Source organism: Mus caroli, chromosome 7, assembly GCF_900094665.2.
Source record: "Mus caroli chromosome 7, CAROLI_EIJ_v1.1, whole genome shotgun sequence".
In the NCBI taxonomy this organism is placed as follows: Eukaryota; Metazoa; Chordata; class Mammalia; order Rodentia; family Muridae; genus Mus; species Mus caroli.
The window spans coordinates 28,225,380-28,250,948 of NC_034576.1; the positions used below are offsets into that span (position 1 = coordinate 28,225,380).

General features: G+C 50.1%; 1 protein-coding gene across 1 annotated transcript in view; it reads right to left on the bottom strand.

Annotated features, from left to right (window-relative positions):
- Ryr1 (ryanodine receptor 1) overlaps nucleotides 1-25,569 on the bottom strand; it is a 127,037-nt gene that overhangs the window by 3,844 nt on the left and 97,624 nt on the right. The window contains exons 89-100 of the mRNA XM_021168604.1: nucleotides 16,911-17,252; nucleotides 12,314-13,105; nucleotides 11,627-11,697; nucleotides 10,483-10,633; nucleotides 9,672-9,758; nucleotides 8,302-8,553; nucleotides 6,405-6,535; nucleotides 4,874-4,916; nucleotides 2,350-2,480; nucleotides 2,196-2,256; nucleotides 1,742-1,888; nucleotides 1,058-1,192 (exon numbers count right to left, since the gene is read on the bottom strand). Of these exons, the coding sequence (XP_021024263.1) occupies nucleotides 1,058-1,192; nucleotides 1,742-1,888; nucleotides 2,196-2,256; nucleotides 2,350-2,480; nucleotides 4,874-4,916; nucleotides 6,405-6,535; nucleotides 8,302-8,553; nucleotides 9,672-9,758; nucleotides 10,483-10,633; nucleotides 11,627-11,697; nucleotides 12,314-13,105; nucleotides 16,911-17,252 (2,343 nt within the window). The remainder of the gene's footprint in view (nucleotides 1-1,057; nucleotides 1,193-1,741; nucleotides 1,889-2,195; nucleotides 2,257-2,349; nucleotides 2,481-4,873; nucleotides 4,917-6,404; nucleotides 6,536-8,301; nucleotides 8,554-9,671; nucleotides 9,759-10,482; nucleotides 10,634-11,626; nucleotides 11,698-12,313; nucleotides 13,106-16,910; nucleotides 17,253-25,569) is intronic.

A 25,569-nucleotide genomic window follows, 5' to 3' on the forward strand; every position in this document is an offset into this window, starting at 1 on the left:
GGCCTGGTACAGGGCAGAGAAAGGTCAAATGCAGAAGAGCAGAAGTGGAAGGAAACATGTGGTCCTAGAGGAACTGAAAAAGGACCAGGAAGCCAAAAATTAGAAGCAATAAGGACTGTGGTTAGACTCAGGTAGGGCCAGATCTCTGATTTTTCGTTTTGTTGTGTCTTGTTTTGTTGGGGGTGGGGGGGTGTTAGTTCTGAGCCAGGGTTTCTCTGTGTAGCCCTGGCTGTCCTGGAACTCAGAGATCCATCTGTCTTCCTCTGCCTTCCCAAGTGCTGAGATTAAAGGTGTGGACCACCACCATCCCACATCCTCCTTTTGGGCCTTCCTGTGGTAGCTCTGGGAAGTCCCAGGTGGCCAAGCCAGAGGGAGTAGGCCAGTTGTTTGCTCTGAGTCACCCCACTCAGGGAGTACAGAAAGCTGCCTTTCCAACAGCAATGCCCACGGCTGCCTTTCCAACAGCAATGCCTATGGCTGCCTTTCCAACAGCAATGCCCACGGCTGCTGCGGATGATCCTGCTAGCCTCAGCTCCATGCCCAGCTACAGCCATGCCACCAACAATCTGAAGGCACTTTTGTTTTGTTTTGAGACAAGGTCTTGCTGTGCAGCCCTGGCTGGTGAGGAACTCCCAAAGATCCACTTGCCTCCGCCACCCCAGATCTGGGTTAAACGCATGAGCCACCACACCCACACCCAGCTTCTTCCTTTTTTTTTTTTCTTCATTTTCTTAAGTAGTAATTGATGGGGGGAGGGTTCAGTCCATTGTGGATGGGGCCACTTCTGGGCTGGAGGTCCTGGGTTCTATGAGAGAGCAGGCTGAGAAAGCCACAAGGAGCAGCACCCTTCCATGGCCTCTGTATCAGCTCCTTCCTCCATGTTCCAGCCCTGCTTGAGTTGCGGCCCTTACTGCTTTTGGGGATAAACTGTTGGATGGAACTGTGAAACAAACCCTTTCCTGCTTAAGCTGCTCTTGGCCAGTTGTTTCACCACAGCAACAGTAACTCTAATGAAGATATTTAGTAACTTGCAAACGGGCATGGGGGAAGGGCTCACCGTCATCATGTCATCACACTTCATGTCAGGCTCGTCCTCATCTTCGCTCTTGTTGTAGAATTTGCGGAAGAAGTTGAAGGCCACCACTGTATACAAGTAGACCACTACGGCCAGGAGCCCTACGGTCATCACGAGCTGGGGACAGGTGAGCAATCGTCAGCTCTACGGTCCTTCTAGATAGGGCCCTCAATTCTCTGACCCTTTGGATTCTGGAGCCTCTTCCATGCTCCATTCTGCCCTCTCCCAGAATGCCCTAGGCCTGTTGTGGTGGTGCAAGCCTTTAATCCCAACAGTCGGGAGGAAGAGGCAAGCAGATCTTTGTGAGTTCAAGGCCAGCCTGGTCTAAACAGTGAGTTCCAGAACACTCAGGGCTACATAGACTGGAGCGCCTGAAATAACCTCCCCACAACACACAAGAACAAACCAAAGAATGTTCTAACCTTAGCTCAGACCTTTTCAGATTACCACATCTCTCCCCTCTCGGGAAGACCCTCCCCTCCCAGGGAGTCCCACCACTCTAAGACACTTCTTTATCACCACCCCTCAAAGATGACTCCACCCTCACTTCCTTGTTCCCACAAACACAGCTATCATGCCCACTTCCCCAGTATCTCTTGATCACCACCCCTCTCCCTCTGCCACCCCCACACCTCCACGCAGGTCCCTGCCAGGTCCTCTCCACACCTGTTTTCCATTGTGAGTGACAGATGAAAGGATGGTGCGGAGCGTCTTGACTCCCATGGCGATGTCCAGGAGGTGGGCAGCAAAGAAGAAGTTATTGTAGTGCCCCAGGAGGGACATCACCATGTACCAGCCCAGATACAGGAAAGACTGAGTATAAAAGGGTCAGAGTCAGGAAACATGCGAAGATGCCTCAGAGCAAGGGCAGATGCTGTCTCTGCCTAGGGGAGTATCTATCTGCTCTGGAGCAGGAGAGGACCAGGGAGCAGGTCAGCTACAGGAGACCCACAACAATGGGAAGGACGTTTCGAGGACAGGGGACACAGGCTTAGGAATCTTTCTGGGGTCAGGGAGTCCTGGGCACATTCCCACTCTAGGGGCTTTGCATGAGCTATTCCCTCATTCAGACTCCTTCCTTTCCTGCTGCAACCTTCTCCATCATAGCCCCCCCCCTTACATTGTCTGTGAAGATGACTCCAAACTTCCAGATCTGGTATTTGACATCGATAGACATGATCCTGAGGGAACAGGAAGGGAGACAGCCAGATGCCTGGGCGTCAAGGCACTAGCCATGTCCCCTGGCCCATCTCCGGCAGAGGTGTCCCCCTCACCATGTCAGCAGGCCCGGTGGAGGGTCAGGTTTGCGTTCGTTGTGGGCTGTGATCTCCAGAGAGGCCAGATCCATGCCCAGCAGCTCCGCAATCCGCTCCCGCCCAAAGATGTCCCCGTGTTTGTCCAGAACCTGTAGGAGAGAGTGCCAGTCTGGAGTTGGGGAAGGGGACATTGCCTGTAGGGTTTCTAGGGACACTCAACTTTACATGAGACATAGAGGGAGCATTTTTCTGGGAGGAAGGGCCTGATTTCTGCAGATAAGGAGGAAGGTCCAACATCTGCAGATGCAATAGCTAAATTAATAGGGAAACTACTGTCTGGAGAGGCAGACAGAGGCTGTATAACTGGGACCCCTGTCCTCTAGAGCAGCTTGATGAAATCTGTTCACTTACCATCCCAGCCACACTGCCTCCTGGTCACTCCGAGGGCCACTCCAGACCCCTCTAACAGAACAGCAACCTTTCCTGGCCAGCACACACACTTTCCCGCACTTCTACACTGATACCGATATAGTTTTTATTAATTTTTTATTTTTGAGCCTGGAATTCACTCTATAGACCAAGTTGGCCTCAAATTCATTGAGATCTGTTGGCATCTGCCTTCCAAGTGCTGGGATAAAAGGCATAAAGCCGCAACCCCTGGGCATTTAGTTATTTTAACGGTTTATGTATGTGTTGCTATGTGTGTGCAGTGCCCACAGAGGCTGGAAGAGGTCATCTCATACACCGGAGCTGGAGTTACAGGGTGGTTGTGAGCCACCATGTGGATGCTGAGAACTAAATCCAGATCTGCTGAAAGAGCAGCCAGAGCTCTTAATGGCTGAGCAATTACTGCAGCCTTTATTGCATTTCAAAGATTTGTTGCCAAGTTCTCATGTGGGTTTACTTCTTTCAAGATTTATTATTTAGTTAGTATTATGTGTATTTGCCTGTGTGATTGTGAGTGGGTGCCCACCAAATCCAGGAGAAGAGTATCAGAGCCCCTGGATCTAGGTTCTGGAAGAGCAGAAAGATCTCTCTCTCTCTCTCTCTCTCTCTCTCTCTCTCTCTCTCTAAAGATTTATCTATTTATTTTATGTAAGTACACTGTAGCTGTCTTTAGACACCCCAGAAGGGAGCATCAGATCTCATTACGGATGGTTGTGAGCCACCATGTGGTTGCTGGGATTTGAACTCAGGACCTTCGGAAGAGCAGTCAGTGCTTTTAACCACTGAGCCATCTCTCCAACACCGAAAGATGTCTTAATTACTAAGCCATGTAGTGACAATTTTGGTGCTTTGATTTCTTTTAAAAGCACAGAAACATTATGGAAATATTTTTTCTTTTTAATCCCAGGTATGGGACATGGGGCTGCTTCAGACTGTCCACAGCAGCTGACTATGATTTGTCTCGTGCTCTAGCAGGGATGTGATTTTGCCAGCTGCAGATAGTTTCTGTGATTGTGTGACATTTGGAATTCTGGAGACTTTTCAGAGGTTAAATAAATGTTAGGGCCTCCAAGAGGTGTGTTGTTGGTTGGTTGCTGTTTGTTAAGTAGTTATGTGCAAAGAAGAAAGAACAAGAAGAATAAACTAGATGTCTTGACAGTGAAGAACAAACTTGCCCCAAGGAATTTGATCCTCTAATCAGCGGGAAGTAGTCTAACAATATTGGCACCTCCTTTCCTCTCTATCCTTTTCCCCCTCCTTCCTGGTATTAGGGGGTTGGGAGGGTAGAAAAGGGCAGAGAAGGGTGGAAGAATAAAAGAACCCACAAAGCAGCCAAAGCCTGGCTACAAAGCCATCTCTCCATCCATCCATTCATCTATCTGTCCATCCATCGATCCATCCGTCCATCCATCCATCCATCCATCCATCCATCCATCCCTCCATCTATCCACATAGTTGCTGGTTTGGTTTGGGGGTCTTATGGAGACAGGGTCTCATGTAGCACAATTTAGCCACAAACTCGTTGTGTAGATGAGGACAACCTTAAATTTATGATCTTCCTGCCTCCATCTCATGTGTATAGGCTTGTACCACCATCCCAAATTTTATACAGCAGTGGGGATTGAACCCAGGGCTTTGTGCAATGCTCGAGAAGCACTCTACCAACTAAGCTACATCTTCAGACCCTCGGAGAGACATTTAGAGATAGGGTTTCTCCGTGTAGCCCTGGCTATCCTGGAATGCACTCTGTAGACCAGGCTGCCCTCGAACTCCCAAAGATCCATTTGCCTCTGCCTCCCAGGTGCTGGGATTAAAGGTGTGCGACACCACGCCCGGCTAAAAGACAACTCTTAACTGCCCTTACCACATTGTTGCTCATCTCCTCTCGAATATGCCTACAGACTGAGTCCCCACCCTGGGCCCTTTACATGCATCTGGTCACCGTGCCCATGTTCCCCAGGGGAAACTCTTCAGAGGGACACAGCCCCTTGCTCAGGCTTCCATACAAAATAAGCACTTGGCAAGGCCAGGGGTGGTCCTAGACCCCCGGGGGACTGAGTCTAGGAGCCCTTCCCTCCACACACGGTCCTCTCACCTTCCGCTTGACAAACTTGTCCCAGTAGTTGCTAGGGAAAGACCTGTCAAGAGAGAAGTGTGGGGAGGTTAGGGTGGTGTGCTGGTTTGAATGAGGCTGATACCCAGAGGCTCAGGTATTTGCACGATCAGTCCTGAATGAGCCATCCGGGCAGGATGAAGAGGTGTGGCCTTATTGGAGGAGGTGCCTCACTGTGAGGTCTCCAGAGCCCACACCAGGCTCAGTCTTTCTCTGTCTCTGTCTGTCTCTCTGTCTCTCTCTTCCTGGAGATCAAGACCCAGCTCTCAGCTACTTCTCTAACACCATGCCTGCCTGCATGCCACCATGATAACAAGCTAACCCTCTGAACCTGTAAGCAGCCCCCAATGAAATGCTTTCTTTATATAAGACTTGCCTTGATGGCGTCTCTCCTAATAGTGACTAAGACATAAGGGAAGGATCAGAAGCCAGGGGCTAGGCCAGGGAGCAATGAAATGGGACAGGGATCACTTTAACTCCTGCCCTCAAATTATCCTCCTGCCTCAAGCTCGCAAGCGCTGGAATACGAGTGTACGCAATCACACCTGGCTCTAGAGTCTATTTCACATTCAAACCTTATTTATTATTTTGAGTGTATGGACATTTTGCCTGCGTGTATGTTGGAGACCAGAAAAAGGGGGAGGGAGGGGTCAGATCTTTTGCAACTGCAGTTACAGGATGATTGTAGCCACCATGTAAGGACTGAGGATCAAACACAGGTCCCCTGAAAGAGAAGCCAGTGCTCTTCACTGCTGAGTCATCTCTCTAGCCCTCTCCACATTTCTTTTTGAGACAGGGTCTGTGACTGAACTTTGAGGTTACCATATGGCTAGACTAGTTGGTCGGTGTGGTGGTTTGAATAAGATTGGCCCAGAGAGTGACATTATTAGGAGGTGTGGCCTTGCTGGAGTAGGTGTGACCTTGTTGGAGGAAGTGTGTCACTTTGGGGATGGGCTTTAAGACCCTCATCCTAGCTGCCCGGAAGCCAGTTCTTCTGTTTGCTTTTGAACAAGATGTAGAGCTCAGCTCCCCAGCACCATGCCTGCCTGCACGCTGCCATGCTTCCTGCCATGATGATAATGGACTGAACCTCTGAACCTATAAATCAGCCCCAATTACATGTTGTCCTTTATAAGCATTGCGTTGGTCATGGTGTCTCTTCATAGCAATGGAAACCCTAACCAAGACAGTCTGTGAGCCCCACGGATCCTTCTATCTTCACCTCCTAGTCTGGGATGCCAGGCACCTGCCAGCCACATCCAGGTTTTTATACTGCTGCTGAGGATCTGCATGGGGTTGTCATGGTGAACAGGAAGTAGTTTACCCATGGAGCGGGCACACTAATCCCACACCCAGAGGAACTTTAACGTGTCCACTGGATGGGGACGATGACCAGGCTTAGAGAGATCAAGCCAGGCCTCAGGGGTCTTGCTCTTTGGAAGCCCAGGCCTGGGCTGGAGTGGGAACCTAGCCCCGCCCCCTCTGCTCCCCTGAGGTGGGGCTGGTCACTTACGGCGTGTTGAGCACCAGGCGGTCCCACTGTCCCTTCACGTCGTCATCCTCTGGCTGCTCTGTAATGTAGAGACCATCAAACTCCAGCTTCCGGGCCAGCTCCTTCTCCCGCTTGAAGATGACAAGGGGCACCTAGGGATGGAGGGAGGCAGGGGTGAGGGGCCACATTAGTTATGCGGGGAGGGAGACCATGGTCTTTGCAGAAGCCGGAAGACCTGCCTTCAGCCTGTGAACGGCACCAAAGGAGCTGCCTCGGTCTTCAGGGTAGAAAGATGGGGTTGCTGGTAGAGGGTCAGGGGTTGCTAGGGAGGGACAGGCAGACGGTGGAAGGTGGGTGTGGAGGTGCTGGCAAGAGTGGGAGGGAAAGGGCAAGCTGAGGGCACCCCTATTCTCTGCTGCAGGCTGGGGCTCCAGAGGAGGGTGTCAACTCGGGCCCACAAGGTATATAAGACAGAGACAGGTGGAAGCCATGAAGAGAGGGCCAAGTTGCAGACACAACATACAGAAGGACTCTGAACCAAAGAGCTATGTTAACTCAGAAAAAACCTACAAGATTTATGTAAACTTTCAGACCTGCGGAACCCAACAGATGCCTTGGGGGCCTCAACAAACCTTGAGCATATCAGGTATATATCAGAATCTATTTCCCTGTCACATCTGAGACCCCAGAGGCACCCTAGACAAGAGACAGATCTTTCTTTTATTTAGACCAGGCTGGCCTGGAACTTGCAGAGATCTGCCTGTCTCTGCCTCTTGAGCGACGAGACCAAAGGTATGTGCCGCTATGCCACGCCTTGTCTTTTTTTTTTTATTATTTTTAAATATAACCCATGAGTCCTGTTAGTATTTTTCATATACAAATGGGTGTGGGTCATTCCACGGGAGCACCGGCAAGCTACCCTAGACCACACTCCTGAAGAAATGTGTTTCTTCCCTTTGACAGAAATCATCAATGGTCAACAGCTACTTGATAGGGTTGAGGGCTTGTATGTCCATACCGCCATTATTTTGGAGATAGGTCTCCCTATGTAACCCAGGCTGGCCTAGAACTCAATATCCTTCTGTCCTCTGGGATTGCAAGCTCGCACTGGCATGGGCCCAGCTTCTCAGAGATTTTTATATTAAAAAAAAGTATTTTAAGTGTGTATGTATGTGTTTGTGTGAGTGCATGCTGTTATGTGTATGTAGGTGACCATAGAGGTCAGAGGATCACATCAGACCCCTCTGCAGATGGAGTCAGTCATTTGTGAGCCACTCTGCATGGGTGCTGGGAACCGAACCCTGGTCCTATGCAAGAGCAGCAATCCTCTTAATCACTGAGCCCTCTCTCCAGCCCCTTTGCAGAGATCTTTTAGAAAGAGTTTTTATTTTCATTAGTTTTAATTATGTGTATGTTTGTGTGCCTGTGCACACAAGTGCAGTACTTTTGGAGGCCAGAAGAGGGCACCAGATCCCCTGGAGCTGAAATTACAGGGTGCCTGAGCTGCCTGACATGGGTGCTGGGAAGTGAACTCTGGTCCTCTGCAAGAGCAGTATGTACTCTTAACTGTTGAGGCCATCTCTCCCGCTCTCCGATTCAAGGAGATCCTAACTCAACTGATTAGCAGGTGGGAAATAACATTCCCCATGATAAATTTGCCCCCTGGATAGGGAAATGCACACAGCAATGTATGCATGGTACAGAGAATCTGGGGCCTTCGCCTGTCAGCTGTGGTCTGCATTAGCTCCCATTTGCAGAAGCATCCTTGTTAGTTGGCATCTTTGCCAGTATCCGATTGATTGTGCTGTTGCTTACTAATTTTACCCAACCTAAAGCCTCCTGTCCCAGCCACTGTCCTAGGTCCTCCCTGCAAGCATCCTCCATAGCCCCAGGGCCACCATCACAGGTCATGTCCCACCTTGAGACAGTTGTAGCCAATGATGCAGAGAAAGGCCACCAGCGTGTGCAGCAGGCTCAAGCACCTCAGGGCAGGTTCCATGTAGCCGGTGCTCTCCTCCAGGAAGTAGTACACCATGTTCTCATCTTCATCGCCCTCTACCTCCTCGCCGGCCCTGGAGCCCCAGCCAGAGCCATCACCAGACCCTGCCCCTGACATGTCCCCGGCACCGGAACCTTCTATGTCATCCTCCCCTGGTGGAGAGTCTGAGACCTGAAATGGGGTCAAAGGCAAATCAGAGAGAGGAGCCTGGTGGTACCTGGCCTGTTAAGCCAGAACTCCCAAGCAGGGGCATTTATGCGATTCTTTTGTTTCCTCTCCCTCCTTGTTCCTCCCTTTTGAGTCTGGGTCTCGCTATGTAGACCAGGCTAGCCTTAAACTCTGGAAGATCCATCTGTCTCTGTGTCTTGAGTGCTGGGGTTAGGTTTTCATCACCACTCTCATCAACATTGCTTTTTAACATAGTATCTTGAGAGCATAGGCTTGCCTGAGATTTGCTATGTAGCCCAGGCTAGCCTCAAACTAGTGATCTTCTGTGACAGCTTCCCAAGTATGGAGACTATGGATATATGCCACCACACCAGGCCTCAAGGGCACTTTCTAAATCCAGGAACTGTCGCAACGCGTTATTTATTTATTTATTTATTTATGAATGACTGGGTCTCATGTGGTCCAGACTGACTTCAAACTCTCTGTATAGGCAAGAATGACCTCAAACTCTTGATTCTCCTGTATTCATCTCACTGTTTGAGATAAAGTCTGACTACGTGGTGGGCCTAGCTGGCCTAAAACGTACAGAGGCCTGTGTGTCTTCAGAAGTCTTAGATGCAAATGTGGTTTTGATCCCATTTTGAGGACCAGGAGACAGAGGCAGAGAGAGATTAAGCATTTGCTCACCGCCATCTGTGTCTGGCCAGCCTCTGTGTTGTTATCTAAGCCCCTGGCAAGAACATGAATCTCCCTGTAGCTTCAGGAGGTCCGGCTCCTCGCCCTCTCTGTCTCTGTTCCGTGGGCTGCCCACTTTCTCCTCCACACACCGCTCTGAAGTCGCTGCATCGCTGGGTGCTCTGAGGGGACTTCCACACCTGGGTACTGCCCGGCAGATGCCGAGGCTGGCTGGGAGGCAGCTCTGTGTCTTGCACTAACTCTTGAATGCACTCAGACACCTGTCCCATACGGGCCCAGCCACCTCCACTCAGCCCCACAGGGCACCCCAGATCAGCACCAGCTGTCTAGGCTTAACTCCCCTAAGAAGGCTGAATCTGGAATGTTCCCCCCCTCCCCGTGATCCTTTCCCCCTGCTCCATGGCCTGTGGCCACAGGATAGACACCTTATAAAACAGTAAGATGAAGTTGATGGCAAATGCTAGGAAGAGGGCCAGGAACCGCAATGTGTAGAAATTCCTCGACAAGTAGTTCTAGAAGGAGAGAGAAGAGAGTTCAGGGTGCGGCCTCATCTCTGACCGCATCTCACTATTTACCCACAGTGAAGGCCCCTGATCCTATGTGACTCCCCACAAGCTCCTACTCATGGAGTGCGTGCTGGAGACCAGGACTTTGGCTGAGAATTTCCCATGCATGGACTTGCTTCGCTCTCAGCACAGCTTTACATAAGAACTGTTGCTGTGACGGCCCTTTAAGGCTCTGGGAGGTGTCTTTCCCACGTTCACTTAGCCAAGGATCTGCAAACCGTTTATTTGAGAGAAGGGAGTCTCTAGGTGGAATCCAGGGCTCTCATGCCACTGAGCCACGCCCCAATCCCATACCTGGGATTTCCATCCGAGTAGACTGGAATCCATATCCCCAGCCCTGCTACTGTCTGCTTTGCTGGGAGCGGGCGTAAAGCAGGCCATGACATTTTCCTCCCCACAACTCCTTCCCTATTCCTCCCACAATTCCTCATAGAACCACCTTCCATTCAACATATCTCCCTAGACCCCAGCGCAAGTCAGGACTGGCCTGGGGCAGGGACAGGATGCTGTCTCCAGACATCCTCCATGAGGAGATGGGTTCAGACCTCCCAGTGGTGCCCGAGGACAGCTCTGTCCCCTCTTAGAGAGCTCCTCTGTGCCTCGACGAGCTTGGGGAGAGGTAGGTCTCCCAAGAAAAGCAAACTTAAGTGCGGCCCTGCTGGGTCCTCACCAAAAACTTTACTCTCTGTACTTCCAGTTCGCCCCAGAGCTCTTCCAGGCCTGCTCCTCCGGCTCCCTCTTTCTTTGGAGGGGGTGGAGGTGGTGTCTTCTTGGGGGGCTCTGGAGGTGGCTCGGGGACTTCCTTCTCTCCATTCTCTGTACTGTAGGACACAGAAAACGCTCGGGTACTTCATTCATTCATTCATTCATAGTCACTCATTTGTGGGACACCCCACCCAGGCCAGTCTAGATGGTACTCGGGACCCAGGATGCTGAGACAAGCATCAGCCTTGCCCGCACAGACTCCATTAAACCCATTAAATGGAGCTGAGTAGTGTGGGTGGGGGCAGGGCTCGGTGGCAGAGCACTTGGCTAGCATGGGCAGCTGCCCTGGGTCTTATCCCCAGCATTGTAAAGAAAGCAACACAGAACGTTTCTGGTTTGTAGCAGTAGGAATTAAAGCAGGACCCTGGGGCCCTGGGGCCCTGGGTATGCTGGGCAAGTGCTCTACCTCTGAGATGCCTCTCTCTCTCTCTCTCTCTCTCTCTCTCTCTCTCTCTCCCTCTCTCAACTTTTTATTTTATTTTCTTTTTTTATTTTTTATTTTATTTTTTTTAAAGATTTATTTATTATATATAAGTACACTGTAGCTGTCTTCAGACACTCCAGAAGAGGGCGCCAGATCTCGTTGTGGATGGTTGTGAGCCACCATGTGGTTGCTGGGATTTGAACTCTGGACCTTCGGAAGAGCAGTCGGGTGCTCTTACCCACTGAGCCATCTCACCAGCCCTCAACTTTTTATTTTGAGACGGCGTCTCATTAAGTTGCCTAGGATGGTCTGGAAGTTGCTCCTGTCCAGGGAGGCCTTCAACTTTCGGGTCTTCTGATGAGCTTACCACACCCCATCAGAATAACGGCACGTGTAGGGCAAGGGGGGGGTGTGTGTTCCAGACAGAAGGCACCACGAGCACAGAGATCTAGAGCTAAAAGGAGCATACTATCTTGGTGCCTTCAGACAAGTACAGGCTTGACGATGCGCAGGGCGCAGGGCGCAGGGCGTGACCAGCATTACTTTGGGCCTTGACCTCAGAAACCTCTCAGTCCATGAGAAGGGTTGAGGTGAGGGTCTGCCCCCTCCACGCGTAGATACTCACTCAGCTTTCTCCGGTTCGGGCTCCGGCTCTGGCTCTGGCTCCGGGGGCGGCTCCTCCTCTTCTCCATCCACCTGAGGGTAGGGCACACATAGGCCTCAGTCCTCTGGTTGCTCCCCGACCTCTTTCTAGCCTGTTATCCCCTGGCCTTACTTCTCCCCCGCTGGGTAATCAAGGTGTTCTCCTGGATCCCCTCTTCCTTGGAAATTGAGGCTCAGGGAGATAGCCTGCCTCACAGTCCTGAGCAGAATCAGTCTGAATTCAAAGAGTTTTTTGTCTGCTTGTGATGGGTTCTCACTCTGTAGCCCAGGCTGGTCTTGAACTTCAGATCCTTCTACTTTAGCCCCACCCCCACCCTCCTCGCCCCGCCCCGTGTGAAATTATAGGTCTGTCAGCCGTCCTTGCTCAGAGGATGCTCTGGTCCCTCACAGCTTCTTATCACCTTGTCTCTCACATTAACTACCTACAGCTCTGTGTTTCTCTGAGGGTTGTTCTTGGTGTACTTGGCACTGTCGCGCTATTGGTCTTTTTAGTCCTGGCCCCTCCCTGAATCCTTTAATTTGGTCTCTAGGTCTTTGGTTCTCTCCCCCACATTTCGAGCTTTTCCTCTTTCTGTTTGACTTTCTCTGAGGGTTTCTGTCCGGCTGTCCCTCTCTCTCCATGCCCTGGAGCCTTGCAGGGCTCTCTCACCCCCAGCTTCCTCTTGAGGATGGGCGAGCCTTCTGGCGTGGGGGGCTCCACTGGCGTCGTGTCACCCATATCTCCGAGACCACCGGCGCCTTCTGGCCGGAAGGGACTCCCATCGGCCACGGCCACCGCACCGTCGGCACCTCCCGTGCCAGCCTGGTCCGCTGCAGCCTCTTCATCTCCGGCGCCGTCGGCAGCATCGCCTTCGCCTTCACCCTCACCCTCGCCCTCTGCATCGCTGCCAGCGCCGCTCGGCTGCTGGCCGTGCACCTCGTCGCCGGTGGGGTCCGGCATGCCTGCCAGGAGCTCGGTCACTGTCACTTTCTTGGCGCTGTCTACCAGCCCACCACCGAACAGCGAGCCCCAGAGCAGCCGCAGCGCCCCGGCTGCCGCGCCCGCGCCCGCACCCCCCGCGCGGGTCACCAGCGCCCAGAGCAGCGCGGCCACCGCCGTGGCAGCCTCCCGCGCCGTCAGCCGCCGCAGCCTCCGCACGCGTCGCCGCAGGCTCCGGTAGCTCAGACCCCGCAGCGTTCGGCCCGCACTCGCTGCCAGCCACACCCACACGCCCGCGGCCGCTGCAGAGCCCGACCCGTCGGAACCCGCCGCGCCCTCCTCAGCCTCCTCGGCGCCCTCGTCCTCGTCCTCCTCCGGCTCGCCCTCAGGCTCCGAGATCTGAGCGGCGATCTGCATCTCGAAGATCGTGTCCTCGCAGAAACTCACGAACATCTCCATCTTCTCCGACTCGCCGCCCTCGTTCACCACGTCGAAGATGAACTGGCGCTTGGACTCCTTCACCTGCAGAAGAGGGGAGCAGATGGTGGGGTTCATTGTAGCAGGCCCCTTTGAGACTGGGACTTAAGTAGTACAGATTAGGCTACAACTAAATATAGAGGATGGCCTTGAAGTCTTGATACCCCTGCCTTCACCTCCTGAGCGCTGGGATCAGTGGTACACAGCACCACACTCCACAATTCCCTTTATTATTGTTGAGAATTATCTGTAGGGCTGGAGACATAATTCAGAATTAAGCGCGTTGGCTACTCTTCCAGAAGACCCCATTCGGTCCCCAGCATCCATAGCTCACAACCATCTGTAACTCTAGTTCCAGGGGTTTCGGTGCTCTCCAGACACACACACACACACACACACACACACACACACACACACACACGCACACGCACATGGTGAAATCACTACGTGCAAGCAAAGCACTCGTATATAAAATAATCTTTAAAAACAATAAAAGTTTGTGTATGTATGTGCGAGTGCACATTGAGTACAGGGGACCTAGGAAGGATCCTAGGTGGAGAGGCCATAGATCCCCTAGAACTAGAATTACAATGCAGACACTGTGAGCCATCCAATGTGGGCCAGGAAACCAAACTGGGATCCTCTGCATGAGCAGTGAGCATTCATAACTGCCAGTGTTCATGATCACTACCACTATTATTTTTATTACCATCATTATTTTGAAGACAGCGTTGGATTGTATGCTAGCCTGAGCTGTCCTCAAACTCACAGACATTGGCTCTGCCTCCCAAATGCTAGGATTAAAGCACATGCCATAATTTCTTTTATATTTAAGGAGTCATGGCCTTGTTATGCTGCCCAGGCTGGTTCTGAACTCATGGCTTTAAACAATCCTCCCCACTCAGCCTCCACCACTGCACACAGCTGGAAAACTATCTTTTCTATATTTTCTCTGGATAGCTCTGGCTGTCCTGGAACTCACTCTGTAGACCAGGCTGGCCTTGAACTCAGAAATCCGCCTGCCTCTGCCTCCCGAGTGCTGGGATTAAAGGTGTGCGCCACCACGCCCGGCCTGGAGCAAGCTTCTTGAAAGCTCAAACTCTACTTTTTATTTATGCTCTGTGTTACCTTGGGTGTCTATCTAGGACTATGTAAATTCTTGGTTCACTGCTTACGAATGAGCGATATATACATATGTATATTATCACATTCTCATATTCTCTCTCCCTCTCTCTCTCTCTCTCTCTCTCTCTCTCTCTCTCTCTCAGAATAACCCTAACCTACCTACTTTACAGCCCAAGGCAGGCTGGAACTTAGGATCCTACTGCCTCAGCCTCCCAAGTGCTGGAATGAGAGATACACAGGGCCATGCTCTGCAGTTAGAGCTGCTGTTAATAGTTTTCCAGCTAGCTGGGCATGGTGGCACACACCTTTAATCCCAGCACTTGGGAGGCATAAGCAGGTGGATTTCTAAGTTCGAGGCCAGCCTGGTCTACAAAGTGAGTTCCAGGACAGCCAGGGCTATACAGAGAAACCCTGTCTCGAAAAACAAACAAAAAACAAAGAAAAACAAAGAAAAACAAAGAAAAAGAAAGAAAAGAAAGAAAGAAAGAAAGAAAGAAAGAAAGAAAGAAAGAAAGAAAGAAAGAAAGAAGCTAGCTCCAAGGCTGGAGATGGCTCAGTGGTTAAGAGCACTGACTGCTCTTCCAGAGGTCCTGAGTTCAGTTCCCAGCAACCANATGGTGGCTCACAACCATCTGTAATAGGATCCGATGCCCTCTTCTGGTGTGCACGAAGATAGCAACAGTGTACTCACATCCATTAAATAAATAAATAAATAAATAAATAAATAAATGTTTTTTAAAAGCTAGCTCCAGAATCTAGCCTTTGTTTATTTTGGTTTTGTTTTGAGACAGTCTCCATATCAGTGTGTTTCCTCTGTACATGTGATCCTCCTGCCTCAGCCTTTCAGGTACTAGGGTTGCACACACATCTTTGTCCATGCCCAGGGTCTTACATATCCTAGGCTCATCTCAAATGCTGTGGGTTGCTAAGGATGACCCTGAACACCTGGTCTTCCTGCCTTCACTCCCCAAGTGCTAGGATCACAGGCACACACCACGCTGGGCTCCTTCTGGTCTTTCTGGGAGGACAGAGGATGGCAGTTGAGGGCAAAAGTTTTGCAGCTGATTTTGCTACTAAAAGCCGGGTGATTTTTGACTTACTTCTTTCAGCCTCAGTTTCTCCTTCCATAAAAGGGGCACAATTGAAGGTTATAAGGATTTAGTGAGTTGACAGGTGCTGGGTGGTTAGACTAGTACCTGTCTGGTGTGTGACAAGTGTATAGTGTTCACTGGTGACATTGCCCATGAGGCCCACATGGACATGCATGGATTCTTAGGAGTACGGGAGGGTGTTCACAGGATGAGTTCAGGGAACTCACAGAAAGAGAGTATGCACTAGGGAGTAGCTGAGGGGCCGAGTGGGAGGAGGGAGAGAACTAACACAGCACAGGCGCCATCCAGGAGAACAGGGTGAATGGAGGCTTCCTGCAGATGCCTGTGCACAGATATCCTGCATGCAAGGATGTGTCAAAAGCACACACGGCCCTGATGGGAAGTGAGGGGCCCAGAGAGGATTCAGGTGGGAATAGAGGGCATCAGCATCTGGGGAGGATGCTGGCTGGTGTGACCACACCGCCCGAGGTGGCTCTGTGTGGGTAAAGCATGGGACTTCACAGAGGCTCTGATCACAGGTGTGATCATGCAAGGGCCTGCATTTACACAGCAAGCGCAAGGAGAATGTGTGGGAGCCGACGTAAGAGGGCCCTAGGCAGGTGGGCAGAACACCCTGTGGGGCAGATCCATGAGAGCTGGGTTTCTACTGAGGAGCCGTATGAGGGGTGTGGGGTTAAGGAAGCCATGGGTGTGTGGACTATGAGAGCAGAAGGAGTGTGCAGGTACCCCTGGGGACATGCCAAGCTTGTGTGAGTGCACGTGTATGCAGCAGGACCCCTGGGGTGCCGGGACAGGGTGGGGACTGAGGGTAGAAGTGGGGCTCGCACATGAGCTGAGTGTACCCAGCATGGAATCTGCTGGAGCTTGCATACTCTCAGGGGAGTGTGTGAGCCGCTTTCAAGCATTGGTGGGCTGGATGAGGGAGGCTGGGGTAGGGAGCTCTGAGATAGGACTCAGAGGCCCAGGCTGCTCCGCGCATGGTTCTGAGAAGCCTATTTGAGAGTGTGCTAGCTTGCATGGCAGGGTACCCCGGAGCCACGGCGGTGTATGGGAGAGCTGGTGTGGGCCTTCTGGGGCCCAGAGGACAGCAGATTGAAGCACATGTGTGACGGCATCAGGGTGACACTGGAGCTCCCAGGGTCAGTTGCAAGTCAGGACACACTGCATCAACCATGAGGGCACACCCATGCTACTGCTGCAGCGTGCAAGGGATGCACATGCAAGAGGTGGCCACAAGCGAGCTGGGCTTGTGTAAGATCACAGCCCGAACCACAAAGTGTCTCTGAGAAGGGATGTGGGGTATAGTTCAATTGGTAGTTTGCCTAGCATGCAGGAAGCCCTGCGTTTGATTCCCAGAACCGCCAAAGCCAGATGTGGTGGGACACGCCTCGAATCCCAGCACTGAGGCCACGGAGGTAGGGCTGATCCTCAGCCATAGCAAGTTTAAGGCCAGGCTGGGATACATAAAACCTTGTCTTCACATAGAATACATTGGGGGAGGGGCGTGGGCTTGTCAGAGCCCGGTAGGGTAGGTATAGACACTGAAGGTGTATACAGCCCCATAGAGGATTTTCAGGGTACCAAGGCTTCATGAACACGCAAGGCCTACTGACCTGGGGCATCTCCCACTGGGCACGGTTGGTCTCTGAGATCTCAAAATAGATCCGTTCTATGCGACGCGATGCGCCCATGATTTCGATGCGGCCCAGGTAAGGCCGGAAGTACTCCAGGATGCTCTCAGCCAGCTCCAGGAAGTTGCGCAGGCGCGGGTCGTGGGGCACATGCTCTGACAGGTTGGTAAGCAGCACCGCCACATTGAAGCCAATGTCCCGCGCTGGTTCCTGGAAGCGGTTCGCAAACTCTTCGCAGTTGATCATCTCATTCTCATCTGCTTCGGAACACGAGAGCAGGAACTGGATCTCTGGACCAGTGAACTGCTTCTGGCTGTCCATGGCCTGTGGCGGTGGGTGGGAGAGGTGAGAGAGGGGGGGAGGGAAAAGGGGAGGGGGAGGAAGGAGAAGGGGGAGGAGAGAGAGGGAGTGAATTCAAGGGCCTCAGCATCAGTAACAACTCCTTGCAAAGGCTTGGGTGTACTGTTCTAATCCCAGCACCTGAGAAGCAGAGGCAGCGATCTCTGTGAGTTGTTCGAGGCCAGCCTGGTTCGAGGCCAGTCTCCATGAGAGTTCCAGGCCAGCCTGGTCTACATAGTGAGTTCCAGGACAACCAGGATGACATAGTAAGCCTTTGTTTCAAGAACAATCACAACAACAACAACACAATAAAACCCCACAAAATAAAACAAAAGGCTCCGTTGGTCGGATGCTTGCCTCAGATGCCAGATGCGTGATGGGTTTGCAGTGCTGTATAATCAGGTGTGGAGGTCCGTGCCTCTGATCCCAAAACAGAAACGTAAAAGGCCGCCATGCTCTTGGTAAAATAATGGTATTTGTTTTGTTTTATTGTTGGTGTTGGTTTTTCCAGATAGGGTTTCTCTGTGTAGCCCTGGCTGCCCTGGAACTTGCTTTGTAGACCAGGCTGGCCTCAAAGTCATAGAAATCCTCCTGCCTCTGCCTCTTAGTTACTGGGATTAAAGGCGTGCGCCACCGCTCCCAGGTAATAATGGTGTTTTTTAAAATTAAAAAATAATTTTGATCCTGCTTTTTTGAGATAGGGTTTATGTAGCCTTGGCTGCCAGGGAACCCATTATTGTAGACCAGGCTGGCATCTAACTACACCTGCCTCTGCCCCCTGAGTGCTGGAATCAAAGGCACTTGCCACAATGTTAGCTTCTTGTTGTTTGTTATCTTTTGTCTTGTCTTGTTTCCTTTCGTTTTGCTTTTTTTTTTTTTTTAAAGACAAAGTGTCATGTAGGCCAGGCTGGCCCGAAACTCCCTACATAGCCAAAGCTGACCTTAAATTCCAATCCTCCTGCCTCAGCCTTCTGAGTTCTGGGATTACACGCATGCAGCACCATGCCCAGTTTAGGCAATTCTGGGACCAAACCCAGGGCAAAACAAAACAAAAACAAAAACAAAATTTCAAGAGGCAATTCAATTCTGACTTTAGCTATGCAACAGTCCTCAGCCTTCTGTTTAATTTTACTAGGTGAGCTTCCAGCTTGACTTACAGATGGGCTGCAGAATGCAGACAGAGAGATGCAGCTCTGGGGTATACACAGAAGCGAAATTTCCTGGCTCCGGGCTGTCCTTTGTGAAAAGCCAAGGGCTTTGCAAAATGCTTTCTAAATGAGTAACAGGCTTTGCAAATCATGAAAGGCTCTAAAACCACAGAGCAAGGGGACTCAGTCACACAGGAACTTCTCATCATGCACCCTGCCGCATCCTCCGTCCCGTGACGAGTGGCACCTGCCTCACACAGGGCCCGGGGATCATCATACACATATGCTTCTTTTGTAACACCTTCTCTGGCCACTGTTAGTCAACCTGCTTCGCCGGAGTTACCTTCACATCCAGACCTGGAACGGCTGGAGGGGGTGGGGTGGGCAGGTCTGAGAGCTGCATCTTCTTTTGCTTTCCACCTCCCATGAGGTAACACTGGGATCTCAGGCTCCAATGTCACGGTGCACATATGATTGTCAGGTGTCCCATCTGGGCTCTGACCACATTCCAGAATCTTGACCCATGTGACATCTGACACATCTTGTCTTTACTCTGTATGTAGCCTTGGCTAGCCTGCAACTTCCTATCCAGGCTGGCCCTGGATTCTTGACAACCCTCTTGTTTCTACCTCCAGAGTGCTGGGATTACAGGCATGGAGGATCACATATGAATCCAGAAGTGAACTTTAGAAGGCAAACTGCCCCAGCTCCCCAGCCTTATGCATTTCAAAAGTGGCAGCCACCACCCACCCAACATGCCTAAGTTAAAAATCTCTGAGTCATATCTGCTTGCTCTCTCTTGTCTTATTGCCCACATCAGATTCCTCAGCAGAACTGTCAGCTCTGCTTTCAGAACAGATGCAGGGCCCATTCGTGTCTTCTCTCTCCCTGTGGTCCTGCGTCCTCTGTCTCCCACCATCACAGGGGACTCCCCGAGGCACCCCTATCTCTACACAAAGTGGGAGGGACTCTGAAAAAACCTGCTCCAGGTCTGAGCCCTCTGCTCAGACCTCCCTTGTCTGAGTACCATACACATTAAATGCCAAAGCCCACTCGCTGTCCCCAGGCCTCACCAGCTGCCCCCAGGCCCTGGCCAGCCGCCCTGAGGCCCCACCAGCCTGCCACTCCCCTCTGAGACTCTGCCTCTTCCTTTCTCCCGGGGAACCTCTGCAACCTCACTGCTTTTCTGCCTGCCTGCCCATTTTCCAGTCTTCACTTGCTGTCCGTTTGCCGGGGACACTACTCTCTCCTCCACCTTCATGTGGCGCTCCTCAAATCTCAACATCAGCATCTCCTCCCCTAGAAGGGCCTTTCCCAGCCACCCCATTCACAGGCTGTGAAAATCAAAAATTTTCTGCCTGGGCAGGCAGGCAGAAAAGCAGTGAGGTTGCAGAGGTTCCCCGGGAGAAAGGAAGAGGCAGAGTCTCAGAGGGGAGTGGCAGGCTGGTGGGGCCTCAGGGCGGCTGATTTGATTTGAATAGGGTGTCCCTATTTTGCTCACTGGCATGCTCTCATAATTAAGGGAGCGGCTGACACCCAGTAGGGGCCTCATTCAAGGCTATGGTTTTGATATGTCCCCCAGAGGTCATGGTGTTAATGATCTGACCTATAGGTGGCACTATTGGAAGTTGTTGTGGCCGTTTAGCGGGTGGGACAGAGTGAAAGGGCTTTAGGCCACTGGTGGAATACTTAAAGGGATTAAGGGATTTGCGACAAAACACCCAATCCTCCTTGCTTAGTTTCTACTTCCTGGTTGCACTCTTTGCTTTGCAACCCCTTCCTGCAAGTCTGGTTTGCTCAGAACCGTATCTTGCATTCAAACCTTGAGAACCAGGAACAAAAAAAAAAAAAAACCCAAAACCCTTTCTCTTTTTAAATGCATTGCTTCAGGTTTTTTGTCACAATAATGGAAATCTAATATATCTTTTTATTTCACGTTTGTGGCTTTTAAGACAGGGTTTCAGGAAGCTTTGGTTGGCTCTAAATTCTTTGTAGCCAAGGCTGGCCGTGAACTCGTGATCTTCCTGTTCCACCTCACAAGTGTTGGGTTACATGTGTAAGCTTAGCTTGGAAAGCTGATATATCCAAATCTGTCAAATACACAAAATGTCTTGAAGATGGGACAGTTTGAAAGTTTGTTCCATTTTCAGAGAAGTGGCAAGTTCTTTTAAAATCAGTTCTGAGGGCTGGAGAGATGGCTCAGCGGTTAGGAGCACTGACTACTCTTCCAAATGTCCTGAGTTCAAGTCCCAGCAACCACATGGTGGCTCACAACCATCCTAACAAGATCTGACACCCTCTTCTGGAGTGTCTGAAGACAGCTACAGTGTACTTACATATAATAAATAAATCTTAAAAAAAATCAGTTCTGAACAATGCTTTTAAACCATCAACTGCAAGACACATTGTACAATGCAAAGATGCGCTTGGAAAATGAATGAATGCATGAAATGAATGAATGTTATGGTGTTTGTAAACGTTTAGAAATTTAAACACCACCATGTTCCACCTCCCGGGAGCTTATGTATCTGGGTATTCACCATTAGTAGCTACCAAGGGGATGAAAACAGGGTGGCAGGGAGGTGCGTCTCATGGGTGGGAGGTCATGGAGGGGAAAGCTCAAATAAAACAATAACACCTTCCCAAACAGGTTCTGATGAACGTCTATAACAAATCTCAGTTGACAGGACACTCAGGGGACAGAGGAACCCATGAAATGACAGAGAAAGATGGTGTGGCCAGATCCAGACTGCGAGAGACTCCACACCCGGGAGACTCTAACCATCTGGGGACTTGGTGTGGGAGAAACACAAAATGTTGAAATAAAATTTTGGATAAACTGATATGTATGTGGATTTCTTCTCTTAAAAATAATCACAAGGACTGGAAAGACGGCTCAGCTGTTAATAGCTCTGACTGCTCTTGCAGAGGACCTGGGTTGGGTTCTCAGCACCCACAGGTGGCTCACAACCTCTGAAACCCCAGGTCTAGGCACCTGACTCCCTATTCTGACCTTCCTAGGCACTAGGTATGCCCACAGTGCACTTACATGCAGACAAAAGCCATAGACACAAACAAAAGATCTTGGACTAGGGACGTAGTTTAGTCAGTAATGTGTTTGGTTTGAAAGAACAAGGGCCTGAGTACAATCCTCAGAGGTGGGAAAATGTGTGTGGGTGTTTTGGCCACGTGTGTTTACAATACCCTTGGAGGCCACAGGGTTTTAGATCCCCTAGAACTGGAGTTACAGGTGGTTATGAGCTGCCGTGTGGGTGCTGAGAATTCAACCCAGGTCCTGTGCAAGAGTAGCCAGTGTTATTAAGCACTGAACCATCTCTCCAGCCCCAGAACCCATTTTAAAAAGTGGAATGCTTGCTTCTTATCTCAGAGCTTCGAGATAGAGACAGAGGGAACCCCCAGGCTCACTGGCCAGCTGGTTTAGCCTAATTGGTCAGCTCTAGGCCAGTGAACAATCCCGTCTCAACAAACAAGGTGGTCAGCTCTCGAGGAATGGCACCTGAGGTGGTCCTCTGGCTTCAGCATAGCTAGAGTTGCACACACATAAACACAGATTCAACACACATGGAGGTGCACACACATAAACACAGATTCAACACACATGGGGTGCATACACATAAACACACAGATTCAACACACATGGGGCGCACACACATAAACATACAGATTCAACATTCATGGGGGTGTACACACACATACAGATTTAACACACATGGCAGTACATACACACATATGTACACATTATGTGTATGTGTGTGAAACTTATGCTTAAAATCCCCAAACTCAGAGACCAAGGCAAATGACTGCATGAAGTTCCAGGTCAGCTTTGGTGGAAGCTGTCTTCAATAATTGTAAGCACAGGGGTGGGAAGACAAGTGATGGATGGAAAGACGACTCATTAAAAAAGATTTAAAGAAGTGTAAAACGATTTGCTTGAGTTTTGATATAAAGAGATTGTCACAAAAACCTCCAATTACAGGGAATTTAAAAATCAGAATTCTGACTAAATATTTGAGCTTTTCATTTTCAGTGCTGGGCTGGGACCCACCAGCTCTAGATAGTCACTGATGCAATGTCTGGGACCCCAGCATCCAGGGGACGTAGCAGGCATTCAAGGCCATCCTCAGCTACATAGCAAGATTGAAACCAGCCTGGGCCACATGAGAATCTGTCTCAAAAACTCAAAAAAGGAACCAGCAGGATGTCTCAGCTGATAAAGGCTGTTGGTGGGCAAGCCTGGTGCTCTGAGTTCAATCCCCAGCATCCACATCAAGGTGGGTGGGGAGAAACAAGTCGGGGATTTGAACTTGTCCACTGACCTCCTGTGCCCCCATGTAAAGAGCATCCTTGTGTTGTTTAAATGCTGATTTCTGTGCCCCCATATCTGTCTGTGGTCCTTATTCTGAACATCTCCTATCTCCATGTTGTGGAAACACTGCTCCCCACTCATTCCCTGATTGGTCAATAAAGCTAGCAGATCACCCAATGACTGAGCAGGAGAGAGAACAGGGCTGGATTTCCTCCCAGTGGGGAATGGGGGAAGACAGGGAGAGGAAGGGAGGATTCCGCTATGAGGAGAGGCTCCAGGAGACACGATGGAAAAACACCTGAAGCCCAGAGAGGCAAATCAATATAAAGAGCAAGTATCTTGGGGATTCTGGCTGGGGGGCAGCCATATTAGTTTGGAGGATTAAAATAGAGTAACCATGCTCAGTTGTTGGGCCCTTAAAACGTGTTATGTGGGGCTGGAGAGATGGCTCAGCGGTTAGGAAAACTGACTGCTCTTCCAGAGGTCCTGAGTTCAAATCCCAGCAACCACATAGTGGCTCACAACCATCCGTAAGGGGATCTGATGTCTTCTTTCGGTGTGTCTGAAGACAGCTACAGTGTACTCATATAAAATAAATAAATAAGTAAATAAATAAATCTTTAAAGAGAAACTTGTTAAATAAATATAATAGTCCACTCTTAATAATTTGGGAGCTAGCTGGGTTAAGAGGAAAATTGCAACACTCTTTTAAAATAACACTAACAGCCTCCCATGTTTACCCCACCCCCACCCCCTACCCCCTCTTTTTCTCTTTCTCACAAACAGTAAGAATAAGTAAACAAACAAATGAAAAATTCCAAAAGCAATTAAAAAAAAAAGAAAAGAAAAAGAACGCCAGCTGGGCACTTGGAATAAAGCACTTTAGAGCCTGAGGCAGAAGGACTTCTGTGAGTCGTGGGCCAGCTTAGCTCTGGGCTACGCAGTGATCTTTCAAAAAGTCAAAAGAAAAGGACTGTGGGCAAAACCCTTTCTTTAAATTAAGAACATGTTTTGTTACAGGTGTGCAAATGTTTGTCTGCATGAAGGCGTGCGCACTGCATGTGTGCGGGACAGGACCCACGGAAGCCGGGAGGACATTGGATGCCCTGGGAACAGAGTTGAGGATGGCTGTGAGCCACCATGTGGTACTGGGAATTGAACCTGGATCTTCTTCGAGAGCAGCCAGTGCTCCTAACCACTGGGCGGTCTCTCCAGCCCTAGTTGTGGATAATTTTACTTTTATTTTGATGGTGTGGTTTTGGTTAGGAGTGATAATGTCCTTGTGGCTTGTCAAATAAAAGGAAGGCCTTGTGTGTGCACACATGTTGTGTGATACCACTGATAAGCAGTGTCCAGAACAGGCCAATCTCTAGAGACAGACGCTGGGTTAGGGGTTCCCAGGGGCTGAGGAGGAGGGAAGGATAATGAGTGCTAAAGGCTGTGGGGCTCTTTCTTGGAGTGATTTGATGTTTTAAAGTGACAACTGGTGACAATTACACCATTCTCCCAATCTCCCCCAAACCACCCCCATTGGAAGCTTTAAATGGGTGGGTTGATGGCGTGTATATTACAAGGCAGTAAAGATGTGATTGTTTAAACATAACTCTTAGCCAGCCAGGTGTGATGTCTAGATAGCACCAGGTACATCAGAGGCTAAGGAAGGAGGAGCACAAGTTCAAGGCCAGCCTGGGCAATGCTGTGAGTCTTGTCTCAAAAATAAAAAATGTAGTAAACATGGAGGCTGGGGATGGAGCCCTGTACCTGCCACTCACCAATGATCGATCACTCAATAGCCTAAATGCTTCAGTTTCCTGAAAGGCCTTTTCTCTCCCCTTCCTGTGGTGCTGGGGGTCAAACATGGGTCTTTGAGCTTGATAGGCACATCTTGTCAGGCCTTGAGACACATCCCTAGAACAATATGTTGTATCTTTAATGCATTTCCCACCAAGGAGCCCTGTGGCTGGAAGTCTATCCTGACACAAGCTGCATGCAAAGAGATACATTGTACCCAGCATGGGTAGCAAGGCTTCTCTTGGCTCAAACGCAGGGCACCCACAAATTCACTTGACTTTGCTGTTGTTCTTTAGTGACTTGGTACGTCTTATAAAAGGACGTACGGTGGGAAAGACACATGGACACTCCTGCCTGTCTGAAGCCTTTAGAGGTGGGATGAGCATGACTGGGGATAGTAACCAAATGAGCTGGGCTCAGTGGATAGATGCAATTGCCAACACAGGCCCGATGACCTGAGTTCGAGTTCTGAAACTCACAGTGGAAGGAGAGAGCTGACTCATGTCAGCCATCCTGTGACATCCATGTGCATCGTATGCCAGCCCTCCCAGTAACCTCCAGTTCTTTACAAGATGAATAAACATATTGTTTGGTTAGTACTGTTTATTTGGCTAAAAGTTAGTAAAAATGTTTAAATGAATTTCCACATCGAAGTCAAATATTCTGCATGGCCAAAATAGCATCATAAAGAAAAGCAGCCCAGCTGGGCAGTGGTGGCGCACGCCTTTAACCCAGCAGCACTCAGGAGGCAGAGGCAGATGGTCTCAGGTTTGAGGCCAGTCTGGTCTACAGAGCGAGTTCCAGAGAAACCCTGCCACGTAAAACCAAGATAGATAGATAGATAGATAGATAGATAGATAGATAGATAGATAGATAGATGGATAGATAGATGGATAGATAGATAGATAGATAGATAGATAGATAAGATGGATAGATAGATAGATAGATAGATAGATAGATAGATAGATAGATAGATAGATAGATGGATGGATGGATGGATGGATGGATGGATGGATGGATGGATGGATGGATGGAT